The sequence below is a fragment of the Enhydra lutris genome, unplaced genomic scaffold (genome assembly GCF_002288905.1).
Source record: "Enhydra lutris kenyoni isolate GAN:26980312 unplaced genomic scaffold, ASM228890v2 scaffoldscaffold3, whole genome shotgun sequence".
NCBI lineage: Eukaryota > Metazoa > Chordata > Mammalia > Carnivora > Mustelidae > Enhydra > Enhydra lutris.
The window spans coordinates 40356783-40378614 of NW_019154087.1; the positions used below are offsets into that span (position 1 = coordinate 40356783).

The window sequence follows — 21832 nt, forward strand, 5'->3', positions numbered from 1 at the left end:
GTGGACCTTTGATAAATTATTTTGGGGCACCTGAGTGGCTGAGTTGGTCAAGTGTCTGCCTTCTGTTTGGGTCATATCTTAGAGTCCTGGGATCCAGCAAGAAGTCTGCTTCTCCCCACCTCCAACACTGCCTCTACCCCCTGCTTGTGCTTTTTCTCTCAAATAAATAAATAAAATCTTTTTTTAATTACATTTTTAAAATATTTTCTATTTTTATAAGTGAAAAATGGAAATTTCTTTGATGTTTGAAACTTGCGTTACTTTACTATTGTTATTTTGTGTGTTTGTTAACCAGCTGCATTTTCTTCTTTATGAATTTCATATTTTTTCATTTACCTATTAGACCCTTTATTTCAATGAACTCATTATAATTGTAATGTGTTAATAAAATTTTTGTGATTTTTGTTCCTAAAATAGATGTCATCAAATAAAGGCAACCACTGGCAAAATAAATCTTTGTAATTGCGGAAAGAAAAGTACAAGCAGGAGTATTAGTTCAAATACTGAATAATGCCATCTAGTGGAAAATTAATTTTAACTTCTTTCTCTGAATCAGATATACCCAAATTTCAAGGCCCCAAATTTGGTATTTATGGGACTTCATTAAAATATGTATTCTAGGGGCACCTGGGTGGCTCAGTGGGTTAAGCCTCTGCCTTCGGCTCGGGTCATGATCTCAGGGTCCTGGAATCGAGCCCCGCATCGGGCTCTCTGCTCAGCAGTGAGCCTGCTTCCTCCTCTCTCTGCCTGCCTCTCTGCCTACTTGTGATCTCTCTCTCTCTCTGTCAAATAAATAAATAAATAATTTAAAAAAAATATGTATTCTAGCCTTTAATCTGCCCCGGGATCTCTAACTCTAATGTGTATGATAGCTAACAGCATTGTATTAGTATTATGCACATTGTATTAGTATTATGCACACCGTAAAAATTCCGTGTCGGTTAAAATTAAGGCCCAGTGATACACTGTGCATTCACTTTTTTTTAAAATTTTTAAAATAGATTTTATTTATTTAACAGAGATCACAAGTAGGCAGAGAGGCAGGGAGGGGTGGGGGGGGGAAGCAGGCTCCCCACTGAGCAGAGAGCCTGATGCAGGGCTCGATCCCAGGACCCTAGGATCATGACCTGAGCTGAAGGCAGAGGCTTTAACCCACTGAGCCACCCAGGTGCCCCTATTTTCTAACCAGAATTTTCACCAATTTCACCACAATAAGTCATTTTGCAGCTGCTAGCATTTTTCAACATGTAATCTATGCCAGCCCCCTGTGCTGCTTCTCTTGTATTATTTTATTTAATCCTTTCAACAACTTTCGTAAGGTAGGTACTATTATTGTGATATCTTACGGATGACAAGATTGGGGCAGAGAGTTTAAGTACCCTCTCCAACATCACACAGCTGTACCTGAGCCCATACATGATTATAATGTGCACAGGGCTCTGTGATGGAAAAGCTCATGGTCATGCCAATAGCAAAAAAGGACTAATGATGTTACAGTTCATTTCTGACATCTACATTCAGCTTAGCATACCGCATTCAGAAATGAGTTATATTCCTTCATTACTAAGGACTACTTAAGGATATTTTGTAACTTAATATTTACATGATTTGGACTAATATATCACACACTCAGATGTTCCTAACTATTGGTTATTGATTTTTGGTTTTATAAATTTGAAGACGTTTTCAGTGTTTTGCTGTTACTCTCTGTTTCCCCCAAATACTAACATAAGTGAAAGTAAACTGACCTGCTTTGAACCTTCTAGGTAGAGGCAAACTGGAACTAATTTATTTATAACTGTTTAGAAAACCCAGGTGATAGGGATCTGTCAGCCAGGCTAGCCAAATTAAGGCTAATGAAACTGGTCTCAAGCATAGGTGTCTGCCTCTACCCACCAAAGGCTAAGACACTAGGCCAGCCCAGCCTGGTCTGGGTCCACTCAGTGCTGGCAGAAGTCAAACTCTGCTCCCACAAAGCTCGCTGAAACATAGTTAGATTTTATCTCTTATAATCAACTAGGGCCCAAAGTATCAACTAACTACAACTGAAAAATTAATTCCTCCTACTGCCTTCGTAGGACATAATGTGAAAGTAAACATAGGAACTTTACAACAGTTCATCTTGAGGCTACATCCCTGAAAAGTGCCTGATGCTGAAGTCTTCTGAACATTAGTGAACAAAGAGCATCAAATAATGTAGTGGACTTTTAAACATAGAGTAAACTATAAACATTTCTCACTTTATTTTCAGATTACTGAGTGGAAATATCTGCAAATATCATCTTGTAACTGTATTTCTGTGTCCCTCACTCCCACCCCTATCTCCCAAGAGTCCAAAGTGTAAAAACGATAAAGTCCAAGGAAACAAAAAAGGTTCAAATCCATATTCAGCAAAACAAAGGGGGAAAAAATTGATGACTAACAAAGAATCTGCTACCATACTGTACTGGAAAGAACAGAGGAAATAAAAATAACAATAGAGAACATTAACTGAGCATTAATTTGTCCCAAGCATTTTTTAAAAATGTTCTTTGCACGCACGATCCCGTTTTAATCCCCACAAGGAGGAGATTTCAAGAGGTAAATGCTATTATCTTATTACACAGGTAAAGAAACAGTAGTTAAGTCATTCGATGGAGTCGCATAGCTAGTAAAACATGCACCAGAGCCCAAATCTACCACACTGTAACAAAGATCAAACCCGTGATCACTTCCTTAGAGCGCCAGAGGCAAACTTGGGGCGAAAAATCCTTTAAATGGATTTCCCATTCAACTAATGGACATCTGCCCAATTACACAGTTACTTAGAGAACTTGCTGTCTGCAAGGTCATTTATGAACTGGTTGAGCTTTATTATGCGGTTGAAGTCACAGTAAGTCCCACAGGGTAAGAATCTGGACATCGTGGAGCTTAAGAGGCCTGTGGTATTCTTTCCAGGTTCTAAAGTTTTAATTTAATAAGAAAAGGGGCGGGGAGACAAACGAGGTTACGGGAGCTTTGGTAAAGATTTACATAAGACAAATCAATGCTTTTAACATACCCACTGTGACAACGTGGTTGAAACCTCCTTTTGGAGATAACCACGTAGATGCAAGGTTAACCTTGTGACTTTGAGGTCCGGCCACTGGCTTCCTGGCACCCCTGCGAGAAGCCCTGGTGTAAGCTCAAAATACCCCAATTTAAGCATGGGTTTTGTTTGTAATTCGTAAATGCGGTGGCACAGTCCCTAGGGTCCTCCGGATGCAGGCCACGCCCATAACTATCGAGTGGTGCAGTGGGAAAAGCAGTCGGTCAGGAGCGCCCCCGGAACCAAAGCGCTAGCTCCTGCCGGCCTGGGGACTGCGTTTGCGCAGCACCGGGGGCGGAGGCTGGCCGGCGGTGGGAGTGGCGGCGCTGGCTCCGGCTGAAGGCGCCCGGGCTGGCGGAGGGCGCCGTGCGGTGTAGTGTGGCGGCGGCGGCCTGCCGCACCATGCTGAGCGGAGCGTGCGGTTGGCTCGCCTCAGCGCTGCGGGGTCCACGCGTGCCGCCGTTCGCGGTCGCCCGTAGGTGCCTTCACGCGTCGGGGTCACGGCGGTCCGCGGACAAGAGCGAGAGGACCGGGGACCCGCCCCGCGCCTTCGACCCGGCGCTGCTCGAGTTCTTGGTGTGCCCTCTTTCCAAGAAGCCGCTCAGGTGAGATTCGCCGGCTGCGGGTTTGCGTTCGCGCCCTCCGGGGGCCGGGGCCGAGGCGGGGGCGGGTGGACCGCGCGGCAGCCTCAGGGCCTCTGGGCAGCCCTTCGTTTTCCGCTGCCATTTTCTGGCTCCGGGCGGACCAACTACCATGCATCTCCCAACTGCGGCGGGAAGGGCAGGAGGATACCGGAGGGGAGCCGAGCCCCAGGCCTCCCACATCAAGCCGCCCACCCGCAGGGATGGGTCGGGGCGTTTACAGGTTCACCACTGGCCGCGCCGTGGAATCGCCAGGGAACTTTTTTTTAATGCCGATTTCCGGGCACCACCCCAGGGCGACTCGGTCCGCCGGTCTGGGGCGGGACTAGAGCAAGGAGTTTTTTTTAGAAGGCCCCGCAGCGGTTCGGTTGTACCGCCAGGTTTATGAACTGTTGGTCCAAGGCGTATGAAAATGTACAGCCGATGCCTGACAACCTTAAACGTTTACGTTCTGTGTGCTGCCCCTTTTGGCTCTCAGTTTTGGACTAACTGGGTTTTGTAAAGGCTTCCTTGAACCAAGAGCCGGGAAAAACAGCCCTGGGAGGGGAAAATGAAACGAGAAAATCTGAGAGGGAGACAAACATAGGAGACTCTTAATCATAGGAAACAAAGAGTTGCTTGGGGACCTGAGGGGCGTATGGGGTAACTGGGTGATGGGCATTAAGAAGGGCACATGATGTAATGAGCCCTGGGTGTTATATGCAAGTGACGAATCACTGAACTCTACCTCTGAAACTGATAATACGTAATAACGTTAATTAATTGAATTTAAAATTTAAAAAAAGCTCTACAGTTCCAGGCTACTAAAACTGAAGGCTGACAACATGGTATCTATCAGTGGTTATTTTTGGGTGGTGGATTGCTAGTCATTTTTTATTTTCAGTATTTTTGCATTTCTCTTAGATTATTTTCTGTAATGAATACACTCACTCAGTTTTCTTACACCTTGAAATGATCATTTGATCTGCCTCTCAGTTAATTGTGTAACTAGCTCACTGCAGGCCTGTTGTTTTCTAAAGTTTCCTCATTTCTGTCTCATCTTCCTCAATTTTTATTTTGTGTATCTCGATTTTTCAGTGGTTTCCTTCTAATGGCTCAGTGTTGCTCTATTAAACATGTATTCTAAAGCGGAGAGGTTGAGTTTTTCTCTAGTGGCTGTTTGAGTAGTAAATTAACTGGGATGGTTTTGGGGTTGCCAGATTAAGAAAGGAATATTTGGATGAAAAGGGGAGATTTTTTCTGACTGGATTTTAAAAATACATATTAAAGTATAGCTTGAGAATAAAGTAGAAAAGAAAATATGAGAGAAACGGAGTAAAATGGGAACAATTAGAGATTGATTTTCTAAGAGAAATGTTTCAATTGGGTAATACTGCTTTTAGAATTAGAAGCAGTTTAATTCTGCTTTTTGTAATTAACAGTCTGTCAAGAATTAGATAAATGGTGGTGTTTATTGAACACCAAGCTCTTCCAAGCATTTTGTTTTCACAGTTCATTTTGTTTTCCTTTTCTCCCCTCAGATACGAAGCATCGAGGAACGAATTGATTAATGAAGAGTTGGGAATAGCCTATCCAATTATTGATGGGATCCCTAATATGATACCGCAGGCAGCTAGGATGACACATCAAAGTAAGAAGCAAGAAGAAATGGAGCAGCACTAGATCATAATTTTTTAAAAAGCAGCACAGCTAAACTTTCTTAATACCACTTACCTTTTTAAAAGTCAGAGTGGCAGGTAGTAAGTGGGGGAGAAGAATGTTTTTGTCTCTTCCTACGTTGACTGTTCTTATACCATTGGTCTCTCTAGCGGGACTGTTCTACTCAGCCTCTGTGGAAGAAAACTTCCCACAGGGCTGCACTAGCACAGCCAGCCTGTGCTTTTACAGTCTGCTCCTGCCCATTACCATACCTGTTTATGTGTTTTTCCACCTTTGGACTTGGATGGGTATTAAACTCTTCAGGCATAATTAATACAGCCAGAGCCAAGATGATACATATATTAATGATACATCGTGAGTGTCTATCTCGGAAAGCTCAGCTACATGGAAATACTGGAAACCCACTTAAATTGCAGGAAAGGTGCTTTGCCTTGCTTCTCTCAGAGGTTTAGGACCATGGGAGGCTTAAGCTGCAGGAGTTTCTTTTATATTTTTGTTCTGCCCTTGTTTTTTGAAAATTCTAATGTGTAACTACTGTATCAGAAGAAACACTTCAACACAGTTTTTTGGAAATTAACAGTCCTAACCATCACCTGATGACTTTCTTACCCCATTCATCTAAAAATAATTAAAATTTTATGTTTATTTTAGATTCAAAATATTTGGCAGAGTCACATGTTAAGGATGACTGAATTATTCCAGAGGAGTTGTGTTGGAGCAGTTGTAGAGAAATATATTTGAGCTAGTGTGCTAGAAGACTACAATAAAATGGAAATTTCATGTACTTGCGAACATTCTGAGTTTGTAAAATTACCTTCGTTTCTTTGGCATCAAAGATGACACTATTCCATTTAAAAAAAAAAGTGTGTTTTTGTTTGGTCACAAATGTGTGGTTTCAAAAGAGGGGAAATGTAAAAAATATTCTAAAGTTTAAAATGTAGGCAATGTTTAAACAGGCATTTAATACCCCACATAGAATACTTTCCCAGGAAAATATGTATATTTGAGGATAGCGGTAGGGTTGGAGGACTTGTAAAGAGCTTTTGTGTCCTATTGAGCTAAGAGCTGTGTTTTAAATCACATTTCAGTTGAACTTTTTCCTGCCTTAGGAGACCTGTTGGGCAGTGCATTGTTTCAGTGTATTCTGTAGTACAAATCATGTTTTTAAAATCACTCTGATACTCAACACCAAGAAAACAGGACCTGAACAGACATTTTTCCGAAGAAGACCTACAGGTGGCCAACAAGACACATGAAAAGATGCTCAGCATCACTCATCATCAAGGAAATGAAAATCAAAACCACAACGAGATACACGTTATACCTGTCAGAATGGCTAAAATAAATGAGAAATAGTGTTGGCAAGGATGTGTAGAAAAAGGAACCCTTGTGCACTGTTGACGGGGATGTAGATTGGTGCAGCCACTGTGGGACAGTAGCGAGGTTCCTCAAAAAATCAGAAATACTAAATTATCCAGTAATTCTAGTACCGTCTATTTACCCAAAGAAAACAAATACTAATCTTAAAAAATACATGCACCCCTATGTTTACTGCAGCATTATTTACAGTACCAAGATACGGAAGCAATCTAAGTTCAATGGATCAATGGATGGAGAAGATGTGGCATATCAGGCTGGAGGGAAGAGGGCTTGGGAGACAAGTTGAACAAAGGTAAAGCCATTTTGGTTTTAGGTTGACCCTTACCCTAAAACTCAGCAGGAAAAGTGACAGGCTGGACATTCTTAAAATTGTTCCCTGTGAGTAATCCCTCAATCCTAAAACAGTGGAAAAACTAATTGCCTAATGTGAATGAGAAACCCAAAGTTAAAGTGTAAGCCCCTCCCCATATGGTTACCTAATTTAAGGAAAATATATAGGGGGGCCTGGGTGGCTCAGTCAGTTGAGCAGCCTGCTCTTGATTTCAGCTCAGGTCATGATCTCAGGAGCTGGCCACTGAGCCCTGCCTTGGGCTTCTTGCTCGGCGGGGAGTCTGCTTGAGACGCTTTGTCTCCCTCTCCCTTTCCCTCTGCCCCTCCCCCTGCTCTCTCCCTCTCACAAATAAAATCCTAAAATAATTTATAAAAACTGATAGAGGCAAGGGAGAATCCTCTTCCTCTCCTGGGGAAGACAGCTACTTTGTCTATGAAGTAGCTCCTTTCTTGTATACTTAATCTTTTCCCCTTTCTCTAAATGGCTTGCTCTTGAATTCTTCCTTGTACAAAGCCAAAACCCTCTTGGAGAGGGGCCTGAGGCCTTCTTGGGGCCCCAGCCTGTCCGGCATCATATATACAATGGTATATTACTCCTATGTAATAAAAAAAAGAATGAGATCTTGACATTTGTGACAACATGGGTTGACCTTGAGGGTATTAATGCTGAGGGAAATACATCAGACAAAGAACAAATACCATATGATTTCACTTACATGTGGAACCTAAAAACCAAAAAGAAATAGATGCAAATACAGAAAACAAACTGATGGTTGCCCAGAAGGGAAGTGTAGGGGGAATGGGCAAAAGTTGAAGGGAAATGGGAAGTACAAGCTTCCAGTTACGGAATAAAGTCATTGAAATAAAAGGTACATAGGGAATGTAGCCAATGGTATCATAATAGCATTTAAAGTGACAGATGGTAGCTAGATTTGTGGTGATCTTAGCACAGTGTAGAAAGTTGTCCAGTCACTGTGTACATCTGAAACCAATGTAACATTGTGTGCCAACTATACTTAAATCACTGCATGGCAAAATACAAATAATCTGGACAAATATAGAAGTTTCTATCACTTCCTGAAAGGGAGTTACTGCTTTTTTGTTTTCAGATTTATTTATTTTATAGAGAGAGGGGGTGATCAGGGGGAGGGACAGAGAATCTCAAGCAAATTACCTGCTGAGTACGGAGTCCGATGATGAGATCGGGCTCCATCTTATCCTGAGACTGTGACCTGAGCCAAAACCAAAAGTCGGACACTCAACACTCAACAAACTGACCCACCCAGGTGGCCCCTAAAGCTTTTAGTTCTTTAAGTTATCTATACACCCAATGTGGGACTCGAACTCACAACCCTGAGATCAGGAGTCACAAGCTCCACCAACTGAGCCAGCGAGATGCCCCTTGTTCTTTTTTAATTTACCCTAAATCTCACTGTGGTCAGTGTAAATGAAATGATTTTGCTGATAAAACAAGCACTATAAAAAGTCAATTTCAACTTTTGCAAGCGAAGCATTTTATCATTTTTGAGGAAACTGATAAGGACACTCTGGGGGAGTTCAGCATTAATGCCATCCTTTCACTAATAGAATTTGACAATCACTTGTAGAGTGCAAATGGTACACTAACTCCAGTGCTAAGCATATTTCATATAATCTTCTATAACCTAAGAGGTCAGGTGGGCAATACTGGCAGCATTTTACAGATGCAGAAGATGAAGCACAGAGCGATTAAAATGATTTACCCAGGGCAACAGCAAGAACCATACCAAGGCTTAAACTGTCAGCAGCCATGGCTTCAGTCTGCCTTCCTAACCACACTGCACACTACCTCATTTTAAGAAAACTCATCCTTTCTATTTATAAGAAAAGCAAAATTAGGAATCAAAATGGTTGGATTCAAATTCCTGTTCAAGTCTGATGCCTTTCTTCTTGTTTCCTAAAGCACCATATATTTTATCTCTATTTTAGCACTTGAACTTGTACTGTAATTGCCTGCTTTCTGTCTCCTGTCTAGACAGTAAACTGTTCAACATTTTTAATTTAATGCTTAGCATGGAGCAGGCACATACTTCCTGAGTGCCTGAAAGCATGGTTCTAACAAGATTTAGAACTTCAGGCAAGTTACTTGTCTCTGAGCTTCATCTGTAGGTTTAGAAATCCTCCTGCTTGTTTCCTAAAATTGTGAGGACAAGCTAAATTTGACACATGAAAGCCCTTTGTCAAACAACCCTAACTGCTGAACAAAACCACCATTCAGAGTCTGGAAATTGTCCCAAGGGCATACAGCCAAATGAGGAAACATACAAGAAAATCTAAAACTCAGTAAATGCTGCACATTGAGGTTTGTGCCATCTGAACCATCACCCACATCTTTCTTCCTCCTCTCAGCTCAAACCGTTTCACTCCAGGAGGGTGCCGCCAAGACCCGGAGCTCTCCTCCCTCAACTCCTAGTCTAGTAGAGCTTTATGGCATCTTCCCTGGAGGGGCAGGCCACCAGCAGAGTAAAGATAATTATGTAACTATAAAAGACAGTGTAAATGTATATTTCCTCTCTACTTAACTGATCTGTAGAGCAATTTATAGAAAACAATATATATAAATTGTATTTTGGGGTCTCTACCATATTTGCCATTAGCAGCACAAAGGAAGTAGATGGGAGCAAAGCTGAACTGGAGTGAAGAAATGACACCAGATGGTAACCTGAATTCACAGGAACTAATGAACCAGAAAAGGTAAACAAAGTTAATAGAACTAATACTACAAATACATCTGTGTTCTCCTTCTCATAATTTAATGAAGAGGCATTAAATTATATAAAGTATTAATTATAACCAAGTATTGTTGAGATTGTAACATGTAGACATAATATACAGGCAATAATAGCACAAAAAGGAAAAGAGCTACTTAAATGTAATGTTTCTGTATTTCACTAGCATTTTTTTTTTTTTTTTAAAGACTTATTTGAGAGAGAGGGATTCCTGGGTGGTTCAGTTGGTTAAGCATCTGCCTTCGGCTCAGGTCATGATCCCAGGGTCCTGGGATCAAGTCCCACATCAGGCTCCTTGCTTGGAGGGGAGGCTGCTTCTCCTGCCTGCCATTCGCCCTGCATGTGCCCTCTCTCTCACAAGTAAATAAATGAAATCTTAAAAAAAAAAAAAAAAAAAAGATTTGAGAGTGAGAGATGCACATGTGCAAGCACGGGGCGGGGAGAGGGAGAGAAATCCTCAAGCAGACTCCCCATTGAGCTCGGGAGCCTGACGTGGGGCTCAATCCCATTATCCTGAGATCATGACCTGAGTCGAAATCAAGAACCAGATGCTTAACTGTCTGAGCCTCCCACTAGCGGCCCTCACGAGCACTCTTAAGAACAGATCTGTTGGGGCACCTGGGTGGCTCAGTGGGTTAAGCCGCTGCCTTCGGCTCAGGTCATGATCTCGGGGTCCTGGGATCGAGTCCCACATAGGGCTCTCTGCTCGGCAGGAAGCCTGCTTCCCTCTCTCTCTTTGCCTGCCTCTCCGTCTACTTGTGATCTCTCTCTGTCAAACAAACAAACAAATAAATAAATAAATAAATAGAACAGATCTGTTAAGTCAATTATATTTCAATTAAAAAACACAGTAGCAAAAAAAAAAAGCAAATCTCCAGATTTTAAATATTTCTCAAGCTCTCATATGCTGCTGCTGAGAATATAAAAATGATTCAGCTTCTTTGGAAAACAGTTGGCAGTCCCTCAAAATGTTAAACACAGATTTTACCATACAGCATCATTTCATACAAATGTTTCACACAAATATTCGTAGCAGCGTCATTCATAAAGCCAAAACATGGAAAATAACACAACTATCCCTCAGCTGATGAATGGATATGTAAAATGTGGTATAAACATAATGAAACATTATTTATCAATAAATATGGAATAAAGTACTGATAAATTCTACAATGTGGATGAACTTCGAAAACATGCTAAATGAAAGAAACCAGTTTTTAAAAATAGTATATTGTTTGATCTCATTTACATGAAATGTCCATAATAGACAAATCTGTGGAAACAGAAAGTTGATTAGAGAATGCATATGGCTGGGACATCATGAGTTACAGCTAATGGGTACAATGTTTGGGGGGGGGGTTCTAAAATTGTGGCAATGGTTGCACACTTCTGCAAATATACTAAATCCATTCAGTTGTACACCTCACTTAGCTAATTCTATCCTATGTGAGTAATATACCAATAAAGCTGTTATCAAATTAAAAAAAAATATCTAAATGTCTAATGACGGGGATTCTCCTTCACTAGCTTCCCATAACATAGTTCATGCCACGTATGGATGCCATGGCATTGACCCCACCACCTCCAGCTCTAAGCCCACCACAAGAAATACGATCTTATACTTTCACTAACAATGATGGGAACTCTTGCCTCCTTAAAGCCTCTTAATGAGATTATTTTCCTTAGTGTCCTCAGCATTGCTGACAAGGATCACCTTTACTACCCATCTTGTGAATAAGATCCTTCCCTCAGCTTTCAAAGTGAGAATTTCCCATTCTGAGAGAACAAAAAAAGACTTGCCATGACCTCTCTCTTTTCTTCCAATCCTGCAGAGTGGGCTAAGAAGTTCTCTGAACTTGACTCTGGATCTGTAAGATGAAAATGATACCTACTTCCAGACTTGGTGGTTGTTTTAAGGGAAGTAGAAAATATGAGGGACGCCTGGGTGGCTCAGTTGGTTAAGCAGCTGCCTTTGGCTCAGGTCATGATCCCAGCGTCCTGGGATCGAATCCCACATTGGGCTCCTTGCTTGGCGGGGAGCCTGCTTCTCCCTCTGCCTCTGCCTGCCATTCTGTCTGCCTGTGCTCGCTCTCTCTCCCTCTCTCTCTGACAAATAAATAAAATCTTAAAAAAAAAAAAAAAAGAAAATATGAAATTACCGAGCACCCTCAAGAACCATAGTAAGAGTCTCACTACTGAGTATAGCTGTGGGGAGATTGTGGGGAGAAGGGCCTGTCTCCTTCTCCAAGCTTTGTCCCTTAGTGAAAGGCTCCATTTGGACGTGATTGCTATCTCCCGCATCTGCCACTAGGTGGCACTTCTGGCTAACTCATATGAAGAACCACTGGCAACTAAGCCCTTGGAAGGAACCATAATGAGGATTGTACTCAGAAAAGCTAGCACTTGTGAAACGCTGAGCTAGGAAGCCATATTCCACACGTATTTATTGGTGTGGCACCTACTAGGTGGCCATAGATTAAGTGAATTCTGAGAAACAAGAGGAAGAACCCAGAGTTGGGATGCAGAATTGAAAAGAGAGGAGGTAAGGAAGAGTCGGGAGGTTGGGGCGGGATGAGAAGTTTCCAGGAATAAGAAAATGCATGAATAAAAACACAGGAGAGTGGGTGCCTGGGTGGCTCAGTGGGTTAAGCCTCTGCCTTCAGCTCAGGTCATGATCCCAGGGTCCTGGGATCGAGACCCGCATCAGGCTCTCTGCTCAGCGGGGAGCCTGCTTCCCCCTCTCTCTCTGCCTGCCTCTCTGCCTACTTGTGATCTCTGTCAAATAAATAAAAATCTTAAAAAACAACAACACAGGAGAGACTGTGGCCTGTTCAGGAACTTGAGATAGTTATAGATGCCTAGAGTGAAGTACACTGTGTATACAGAGCACTGGTGGGAAAGCAGGCTGGAGCTGCACAGGGGACATGCCTGAAAGGATCTGGGGTGTCTGATAACAATGAACTATGACTTTACTGCCTGATTTTCAAATCATCTTGATTTATCACACTGTGGCTCTTCTTCCAAGAAAAAAAGCACATGCAAAACTACAGGGGTTCGTAGGTTTGGGACCTGTCAGTGCCAAGTGTGTGTATTTGCACTTACACATTAGCCACCCATCACATGGAGACACTGAGCCCTTGAAATCTGAGTAGTGTGACTGAGAACTGAATTTTACATTTTATTTAATTCTATTTATTTTTAAGATTTTGAGAGATAGAGCACACCAAGTGGGGAGGGCCAGAGGGAGAAGCCGACTCCCAGCTGAGTGGGGTGCCCAACTCAGGGCTCCATCCCAGGACCCTGAAATCATGACCTGAGATGAAGTCAGACACTTAACCCACTGAGCCACCCAGGCCCCCTTATTTAACTGAATAGCCACATATTGAGCAGCACAGCTCCAGACTCTTTCTCCCACCACTGACATTTTCTCTCTTCAAAATTCTTCAAACACTAAACCTTACTATAGCATAAGGCTACCTTATTGAACAGTGCAGATATGGCGGGGAGGCAGTTTCCAGCCTCAGAGAGTTCTGTGGGGTGGTGTGGATCTAGATACAAGAACAAGAATTGTTAGGACCTGATTTATTGAATGTGTGGATAAAGAGGGATGAGGATTGCAGGTTCTGCCTAGAAATCCTGGTGATAACATTGAGCTGTGGACTACAGGAAACAGTAATTTTCTTAGACATGCTGAGATTAATGAGCCAAGGATCACACAGGGAGATACAGACTACTAGACCAAAAAAATGGCTGGGACTGGAATTGACCAGTTCCTGTAGGTCACGGAGAGATCTGGGCACCATCACATGAAAACAGAGCAGAAACCATGGAGTTGATGGGAGTGTGTGCGGAGTGAGAACAGAGGACTTACTCTAGCACTGGAGGTCAGGGGAGTGTAAGAAATACAAGCAAAGGAAATGGGAAAGAAGCCAAGAAAAAGAAAGCCACAGTCTACCAGTTCACAACAGTTCTGAGGAGAAAGAAGTCAACAGTTTCAAATGCCACATAGAAGATTTAAGACAGAAATGGGCAGTTTCCATGGACATTTTCAATGAGAAAGTCATTTGACCTTTATTTGAGCAGTGGGAGTAGGAGAAGCACCACCTCAGCCAAGATGCTTATGAGAGAAAAACAAAATTCGGTCTTTTATGCACTATGTTTTGGGGTCACCTTGTTCTAACAGCCTAGTCTAGAACATTATCAAAATACCTCATATGCAAAAACACAGTTCTGAAAGAGCAGGTGAACACAATGAATAGTGGGACTTTCACATTAATTCTTGAGTTCTTAATTTTATTTTTGAAAATATTTCCATAAAGGGGTAAAGAACGTGAGGCCGGGTCAGCCAAATCCTCTGCTGTTGTTGATGGCTACTTGAAGTGCTTCTTCCACTCTTTCCATTGTAGAATATTTGGGAAGATAGAGGACACTAATACACGTCTGTGCTCTTATGGGATCTTTTTCATTCACATTTTCAGGACAGCAAAATGTTATTTTCATGTTCTTTAAACCTTTTACTTGAATTCTGTCAGTTCCTGTAAGAAACACTGAGAAGAAGAATAAAACTGAGTGATCTGCTTCCCAGAGACCAAGACTTTTATAGAGGGGGAAAAAAGTGCTTATTCAAAACATTTACGGAGGGACCACGTGCAGAGTTCCACTTCAGCCTGCATCGGGCACTGACACGCTGTCCCTCAAGCAGCTTACAGTCTAGTTGGAAATATTATTTTCTTGTGCAGAAAAAGAGAAATAGCAAGGGAAAACAAAAGGGTGAGCCATCATGGAATTAAGTGCTTCCTGAGTGAAAATGCTGAGTGTGGTTCAGAGCAGGGAGAAAGAATCAGGCTGGGATGACCAGGGAGACTTTGGAGAGCTCAGAATTAAGCTGGATCTTTAAGAAGGGGAAGGTTTAGAGCAGCAACAAGGAGGTGGGTGAGGGTTCAAGGCAGGACAAGGAGCTTCAGAGAAAGCCTGGAGGTGGGAGGGCACAAGGTGAGCTCAATAATGTAGAGATGATGGAAATGTTTGGCTGAAATAATGATTTCCTGTAAAGCAAAGATTGGAAAGTCAGGCTGGGCTTCTGGAGAAGCCTGATTATCTTCCAACATACATGTTATCCACAAAAAGAAGAACAAGAAGGTAAATGTTTCTCAAAAATAAGTATGGAAATTTTGGAAGAATATGAGAAAGTCATTAAGCAAAGCTGCAGGTAAACAACCAAGTAAGCATGAAACAGAGATCAAAATGTGGTAGGGGAGACACAAAGGGCTGGAGGCAATGACGTTGTAAAATATGGCCAATCCCATAAGGCCTGAATAATGGGAGTCACAAATACAGAAAGCAGACTAAATATCTAACTTGGATGGAGAACTGAGGGGACATCTGAAAGCAAGAGGCAGGGCTGAAATCACAAGAAAGATGACCCATATTAACATTTTTTTATGTTCACACAGCCTGGCAGAGAGAACATCCAACTGGACGTGGAGTGGCTCTTACACAAGGATTTGTGGCAAATGGTGTCTACAACAAACAAGGTTTAGGTATCCCATAAGAGAGACCTAAGATTCTAGATCACTCCTGATAGAATACCTACCAAGGAACTTTTTCTTTTCCTCCAAAGTCAATTTGTGTAAAGCCTTCCAAAACATCACTATGGTAGGATGTGAATTATCATATCCCTCTTCATAATGTGCATTCTAGAAAAAAAAAATACACACCAAAAAACCATATTCAGGAAATAATAAACAAGAAATTCAAATTCAAACTTCTAGGCCTTTACGATATACCTTCTCAAAGGTTTCCCAGTCATAATCTGTATTTCCAATAATCACATCCTTTAGTTCTTCCGGATGGAAAAACTCAATAATATCCTTGTCACACACTTTGTAAAATCCTCTTTGGAATTCTTCGTAAAGTGCCTTCACAGAGATGTTGAAGATGTAATTGACATATTTAGAAACATAGTCTCTCCTTTAATGAAACAAAAAATTATTTCAGCTTACTGTAGTACCCTGAAGGAAACTGGCAGGGGGCAGGGAAGATGGGCAGAAAGCCAAAAATAGAATGAGAACTAAAACACCTAACAATTCAGTGCCAAAAAATAGCCATATGCACTTGACCATTTTTCATATATCTAACTTAATCGTCATACAACTCTCAGGGCAGATTCTTAGGACATGTTAGTAAAGAAAAGAAGTTTCTTGGTGAAGTTATATAATAACTCAAGGTCACACAGTTAAATGACACAGATTAGAACAGAGAAAGTGTGGAAGTGTAAAACCTGACCTGCTGATAGTGCTCTGGGAAACAGGCTTGGGAGATGGGAAAAATTTCCCATTTTATTTTATGGTCTTCCATACTGTCTGAATGTATGACAGTAGTTAATATTAGTATTTGTGGTTAAGCACAAATACAGAAGGGATTTCTACATCTAGCTATGATGGGATAGCATACCCCAAATACTCCCAACGAGAAGAACTAGAAAAAGCCAGAGAGTATACAAAAACACATCTAGCTCTAGGCTTCCAAACCTAAGATGCAAGAGGCCTCTGAAGTATTAAGAGAGAGGGGAAGCCCTGCAAAGTGAGCCCAGCATTTTACTTGCGGTTTTTCCCTCTGGGCCATTTGCTGATTCAGGGAAAGCAACTAGGCTAAAAGTAGTTGTGAAGAGGCAGAGAACCTCAGTATGTCTATCAGTGATAATATAGGTGAATTAGAATATTCATAGAACTGTATAACATAGTTCCACAGAACTGGAAATGTTCTATTTCTTGATCTGTATACTAATTTGTATACTTTTCTGTATGTCAGACTTCGAAGTTCTTTTTTAAAAATAAAGATGAAAAGATGGAAGAAAAATAGTTGGCTGGCTTACACCAGAATGCGCATCTGGTGGTATCTCTCTGCCACTCTGACCGACTATCAGTGGAATGTTCTCTCATCCCACACTGTGGCTTTAAAACAGAATCCTGTAAGGGGCTGAGAACTCAAGACACCACAGTACCATGTAGTAACATTATAAATACTAAGTGCCTGCCACAGACCAGTGGCTCTTCTAGGTACTAGATGCACCATGATGAACATGACTAGTCCTTGCCATCAAGCAGCTCACTACAGGAGCTTATTCTGCAGTAGCTTATTTATTATTGGGGAAATACAGGCAAGCAGCAATCCTAAAGGTATGTAATGGGTGATAGGAAAAGAAACAGTGAAACAGGTAAGGAGATAGAAACAGAAGTTAGTGGTATAAACCTAGACAGGACAATAAGGGAAGGCCTCTCTGCGAAAGCTATTTCCTTCCCTACCAGAATATAAACTCCAGGAGACACACACATACACACAATATACACCACCTCGCTGTCTTATTAAAAAGTGATTAATTGGTAAGAACTCTAATACATTTTTAGAGCCCAGTGAAATAAACAGTGTATAAACAAAACAAATATTTCACTTCTCTATACATACTTGTTAGTCTGGTCAACAATGACACAACTTCCATTAGGAATTAGGTCTGTATCATTTTTGTCCCAATGCACCTGTAACCACAAATAAACTCAGATAGTGTCTCCAAAACAATCCAAAGCAATTATCAACAAAAACACCTTAAAGCATACCATTTTTCTCAAGATCTTATAAAAGTACACATTTTTGTCATACAAACAAGGAATGTGCATGTAAAAAGTTACTATCTTATCATGCAGAATGAAAAATTAATTTTTACAAAACTTGATTTATCATACTGAAAAAATTGGGCAAATGCCACATTTCAATAGTCACTTTATATAATTAGACATAGTATGGTGGATTTGCAAAAACAGTCACAACTTCTTCCCAGCCTGGTATTCAAGCCCCTGTGCAGTGTGACTTTGCAATAGCTGTGCAACCCCCCAGCACCCCCACAAAAGGAGGACTTCGGTTCTTCAGCCTTGCATATGGCTGTGGCCATGTGAGCTACTCTGGTCAATAGGCTCTACTGTAAGTAAAAGCTTAAAAAGCCATCTCTTCCCACTCTTTGTAATCCTATGATAGTTCTATAAAGACAAGCCTACTGGAGCACAAGAGACCCCCTAGAACAGAAAAGCTGTTTCAGCCTACATTCCATAACCCAGCCAACAACTGGGTATACGAGCAAGGCAGGTGTAAACCATTCAGCCCAGGCAAGTCGATTCAGGCCAGAAACTCAATGAATTGTGTTTAAGCCACTATGTTTAAGTGCTGTTACATAGAAAAATCTAACTGATAGGCCCAGCTCAAAAAAAGTGAAGAAAAAAAAAACTTCTGCATTAATTCAGAAGTTTGTCCTCTTATTAAAGAGTGATATGTCTAGAATCTGAAGATGTAAAGGATTAATATGGTTAAAACTGATCTGTAATCTGGTTATTATCACTACTCACATTAAAATAGATATAAAATACTTCTCCAAAGTCATCGCCTTCATCATCCAGAAGCGTCTGCAAACTCCTAAAGAATAAATAATTTTATTTTTTAAAAGTCAGTAACTATGATCACTGGACACATCATCTAAATAAATGTCAAATGCAGGACTATTGTGAAGGTGGGAGGTCGGGTCACTAGTTAACAATGCCCATTTCTCTGTGCACTGATAGCCAGACCTCACCGACAGGCGTGAAGTTCCTGAGTATTTGCAATTCTGCAAGCTCTCTTCCCTTTATCCTACCTTCCTTTACTCAGTGATTATAGGTCTCTACAGAAAAGGACTGATAACGTATCTGATACTGAAACTCATTCAAATCAGTGTTACCTTTATTTAAGCTTTTGAACTGTACCTACAGAACAATAATCTCCTTTTAAATGTCAGGTATCACTTAGGAAATTGGAGGAATGAGGTCAGAGCACCTTCTCTGTATCTACTGTCCCAATATCATCAAGCTTAAGACATATATGACAATAAACTACCTTAACTGTTTCAAGACATTTGTGAGAATACAGGTTACACCAACATGGAGAGCAGCCAGTGTTTTTATATCTCCACCCTCTGTTGTCCTATGTACTTCATTTATATTTTTAAAGTCCTGGGGCGCCTGGGTGGCTCAGTGGGTTAAAGCCTCTGCCTTCGGCTCAGGTCGTGATCCCAGGGTCCTGGAATCAAGCCCCCCATCGGGCTCTCCACTCAGTTGGGAGCCTGCTTCCTCCTCTCTCTCTCTGCCTGCCTCTCTGCCTACTTGTGATCTGTCAAATAAATAAAATCTTAAAAAAAGTAATAAAGTCCTATGTCTCATTGTGTTTGCTCATTCTCTCATGTAGTCATTCCACAAACATCTATCAAGCACCCAATGAGGCAGCAATAAGGGATGTAAAGCTGAGACATTACTGTCAATACACTGAGACTCGTAGGTAAGCTATGCAGATGGAAGCTTCCCTACAGCACAGTGAGCTGTGTGCAGAAACTCTGTAAGTGTCCACATACAGCCTTGGTCAACTCTTGCTGAAGGGATGTGTCACCAGTGAAGGCCTCTGGAAGGTGGAATCCAAGCTGACTATCCCCTCCCCCTGGATTTTTTATTACACAGTTGTGAAAAACAGACCATGTGTTATTCATTGTAGGTTTTGGCAGGGGGGCGGTGAGGAGAGGGAGTGATGGGAACTGGCTCATGATACTCTTGTCATTATCTGTCCATGTATATGGCTTATGCGCTAATTTAGGGGTGTTTTTACAAAGAATACTTAGGAACCTGCCTCTTCAAACATTGCTAGTATCAAACATTGCTAGTACCTACCTGTATGGATACCTCCCCTACCCCATTTTTCTACCATCCCCAAAATATGTCACAAATAACAGCTGACATATGTTTAATTGTTAAATGTTTAATTAAAAAAGGGAGCGTTGTCCCCTTTTGTTAAGGTAGCTCATGAAGAACAGATAAATTCTTTAATCTTACTGCAGTTAAAACTTATCATCTTTCCTTCAATATTGGTAATTTTGATGTCTTTCTTAAGACTGCTCAGTGGGTTAAAGCCTCTGCCTTCGGCTCAGGTCATGATCTCAGGGTCCTGGGATTGAGCCCCGCATCAGGCTCTCTGCTCAGTGGGGAACCTGCTTCCCTTCCTCTCTCTCTGCCTGCCTCTCTGCCTACTTGTGATCTCTGTCTGTCAAATAAATAAGTAAAATCTTTAAAAAAAAAAAAAGACTCCAAAAGCAAGGAAGATATTTGTCCATACTTTCAACATTTTTGCTTTACTATTTAAGTCCTTCACCCACATGAACCTGATTTCTGCATACGCCATAAGGCATCAATGATCATTTTTCCCCATATGCATGAACTGACAGTCCTGTTCCCACTAATCCAGTGTACTACCTCCAGCAAGTTCCACAAGCGCCTGGATTAGTGTCTGAACTCTCACTTTTCTTCCATTGAAAACCTGCACCCACTGTACTGTCCTCAATTAATACAGCTTTCTGAAGATTCTGAAGACCTAAAAGCATGAGGAACACTGATACAGATTTAATGATCTTTACATTTATTAAGTTGATGTGTATTAAGTCTTCTTAGGCATAAGCATTATTTAGGTCATTTTCACTGTTTCAGTTAAAAACAATAAATTTATCTCCTCCTTGCCCAATCTTGTGCTTCTGATGTTTTTCCTTATCTTATTAGTATAATTAGTAATAATGATTAATAGTTGGATGCTGGAGCCAGACTCTGTTCAATTCATGGTTCTGTCACTATGGGGTCTCAGACAAGTTACCCAAACTGTGTTTGTTCCTTACCTGTGAAGTGGGGATAATAATAATAGGATCAAGGCACCTAGATGGCTCAGTCTGTTAAGTATCTAAACTCTTGATTTTAGCTTAGGTCATGATCTCAGGGTCATGAGACTGAGCCCTGCAGGAGCTTGCTTTGAGATTCTCCCTCTCTCCCACTGGCCTGCTCAGTTTAAAAAAAAAAAAAAAAATCATACTACCATTCTCATTCTTTTAAAAATCTACATAGGATTTCATTGCATAAATATATCAAAAGTAAGTAATTCCCTTATTAAAGAACATGTAGGTAATTCCACAGATTATGAACGATGTAATGTAATATACATTAGTATGGAAACAGCCTTGCATGATTGTATTATTTCTGAAATTAAATGTCTAGAGACAAAACTGCTAGGCTAAAGTGGCAAATACATTTCTGATTCAGGTAAGTACTGTAACACTGTTCTCTGAAAAGGAATCACCAACTCATACGTCCACTATCAACCCCTGAAATTAGAGCAAACCTTTTCCCAAACCCTGGCAAACACCATATAGCATCAGTATTTCCAACCACTGTAAATGGGCAGCAGATTGGCCTCTGATTTTCATCTCCATTCCATGAGCACTGGGGAGGTGAAGCCATTCTGTTACTCCTTTGTGGGTTAACTTCCTTTCTATATGTCCATTTTTCTTATGGATGTTGAGGAAACTCAACATACAGCAGGAATATCACCCCTTTCTATTACCAGTATTTTTTGTGAGGTGGTGGCTTGGCTTTTTAACTTAGAAGTAAATTTTCATTTTAAAGGTGAGGATAAGAAACAAGATTTAAAACATACGTCACTTGCAAATTCACACCAGGGTATAACTTATGCTCTGCCCATGACGGTTTCTACACAAGGTTCAAAGAATAATATAAGCATTAAGGACCAATCATAGGGGAAATCGACTTCTCTTAATTTGAAAAGTTAAATTATTATCTAACAGTTCTTCCCAAAATAATACTTGACCTAAGGTACCTAGAATGTTGCTGCTGAACATGAAAATGCTTTTGGGTGGGGAGGTGTGTTTATTTACAGGCGTACCTTGGAGTTACTGCAGGTCTGATTCCAGACACTGCAATAAAGCAATTATCCAAACAGACACAAGTCAAGAAGAATTACTTGGTTTCCCAGTGCATTTAAAAGTTCTGTTCACACCACACTATAGTAAGTGTGTAACAGCATTATGTCTTAAAAATGTGCATGCATTAATTTAAAAATACTTTAATGTTCAATCATCAAGT

General features: G+C 41.1%; 3 protein-coding genes across 3 annotated transcripts in view; 2 read left to right on the top strand and 1 right to left on the bottom strand.

Annotated features, from left to right (window-relative positions):
* The first annotated feature begins 3370 nt into the window (after nucleotides 1–3370).
* LOC111153305 (PIGY upstream reading frame) lies at nucleotides 3371–6219 on the top strand. The gene is made up of 2 exons (XM_022512246.1): nucleotides 3371–3672; nucleotides 5229–6219. The coding sequence occupies exons 1-2, from the start codon at nucleotides 3470–3472 to the stop codon at nucleotides 5368–5370; spliced, it is 345 nt and encodes a 114-aa protein (XP_022367954.1). The 5' UTR covers nucleotides 3371–3469; the 3' UTR covers nucleotides 5371–6219.
* LOC111153311 (phosphatidylinositol glycan anchor biosynthesis class Y) lies at nucleotides 3374–6219 on the top strand. Its single transcript, XM_022512259.1, has 2 exons — nucleotides 3374–3672; nucleotides 5229–6219. Exon 2 carries the CDS (start codon nucleotides 5465–5467, stop codon nucleotides 5678–5680), a length of 216 nt encoding a protein of 71 aa, XP_022367967.1. The 5' UTR covers nucleotides 3374–3672; nucleotides 5229–5464; the 3' UTR covers nucleotides 5681–6219.
* A 7057-nt stretch (nucleotides 6220–13276) lies between these two features.
* The window catches only part of LOC111153295 (HECT and RLD domain containing E3 ubiquitin protein ligase 5), a 43102-nt gene continuing 34546 nt past the window's right edge, over nucleotides 13277–21832 (bottom strand). Inside the window, exons 17-21 of the mRNA XM_022512234.1 lie at nucleotides 18239–18305; nucleotides 17310–17380; nucleotides 15632–15815; nucleotides 15439–15541; nucleotides 13277–14392 (exon numbers count right to left, since the gene is read on the bottom strand). Coding sequence (XP_022367942.1) covers nucleotides 14187–14392; nucleotides 15439–15541; nucleotides 15632–15815; nucleotides 17310–17380; nucleotides 18239–18305 — 631 coding nt within the window. The 3' untranslated portion in view covers nucleotides 13277–14186. The remainder of the gene's footprint in view (nucleotides 14393–15438; nucleotides 15542–15631; nucleotides 15816–17309; nucleotides 17381–18238; nucleotides 18306–21832) is intronic.

Bases quoted from the DNA above. Each gene is read 5' to 3' on its own strand.
- LOC111153311 (XM_022512259.1), top strand. From the start codon at position 5,465: ATGTTTTTGTCTCTTCCTACGTTGACTGTTCTTATACCATTGGTCTCT.
- LOC111153305 (XM_022512246.1), top strand. From the start codon at position 3,470: ATGCTGAGCGGAGCGTGCGGTTGGCTCGCCTCAGCGCTGCGGGGTCCA. The intron at 3,673-5,228 runs GTGAGATTCGCC...TTCTCCCCTCAG, and splicing joins CTTTCCAAGAAGCCGCTCAG to ATACGAAGCATCGAGGAACG.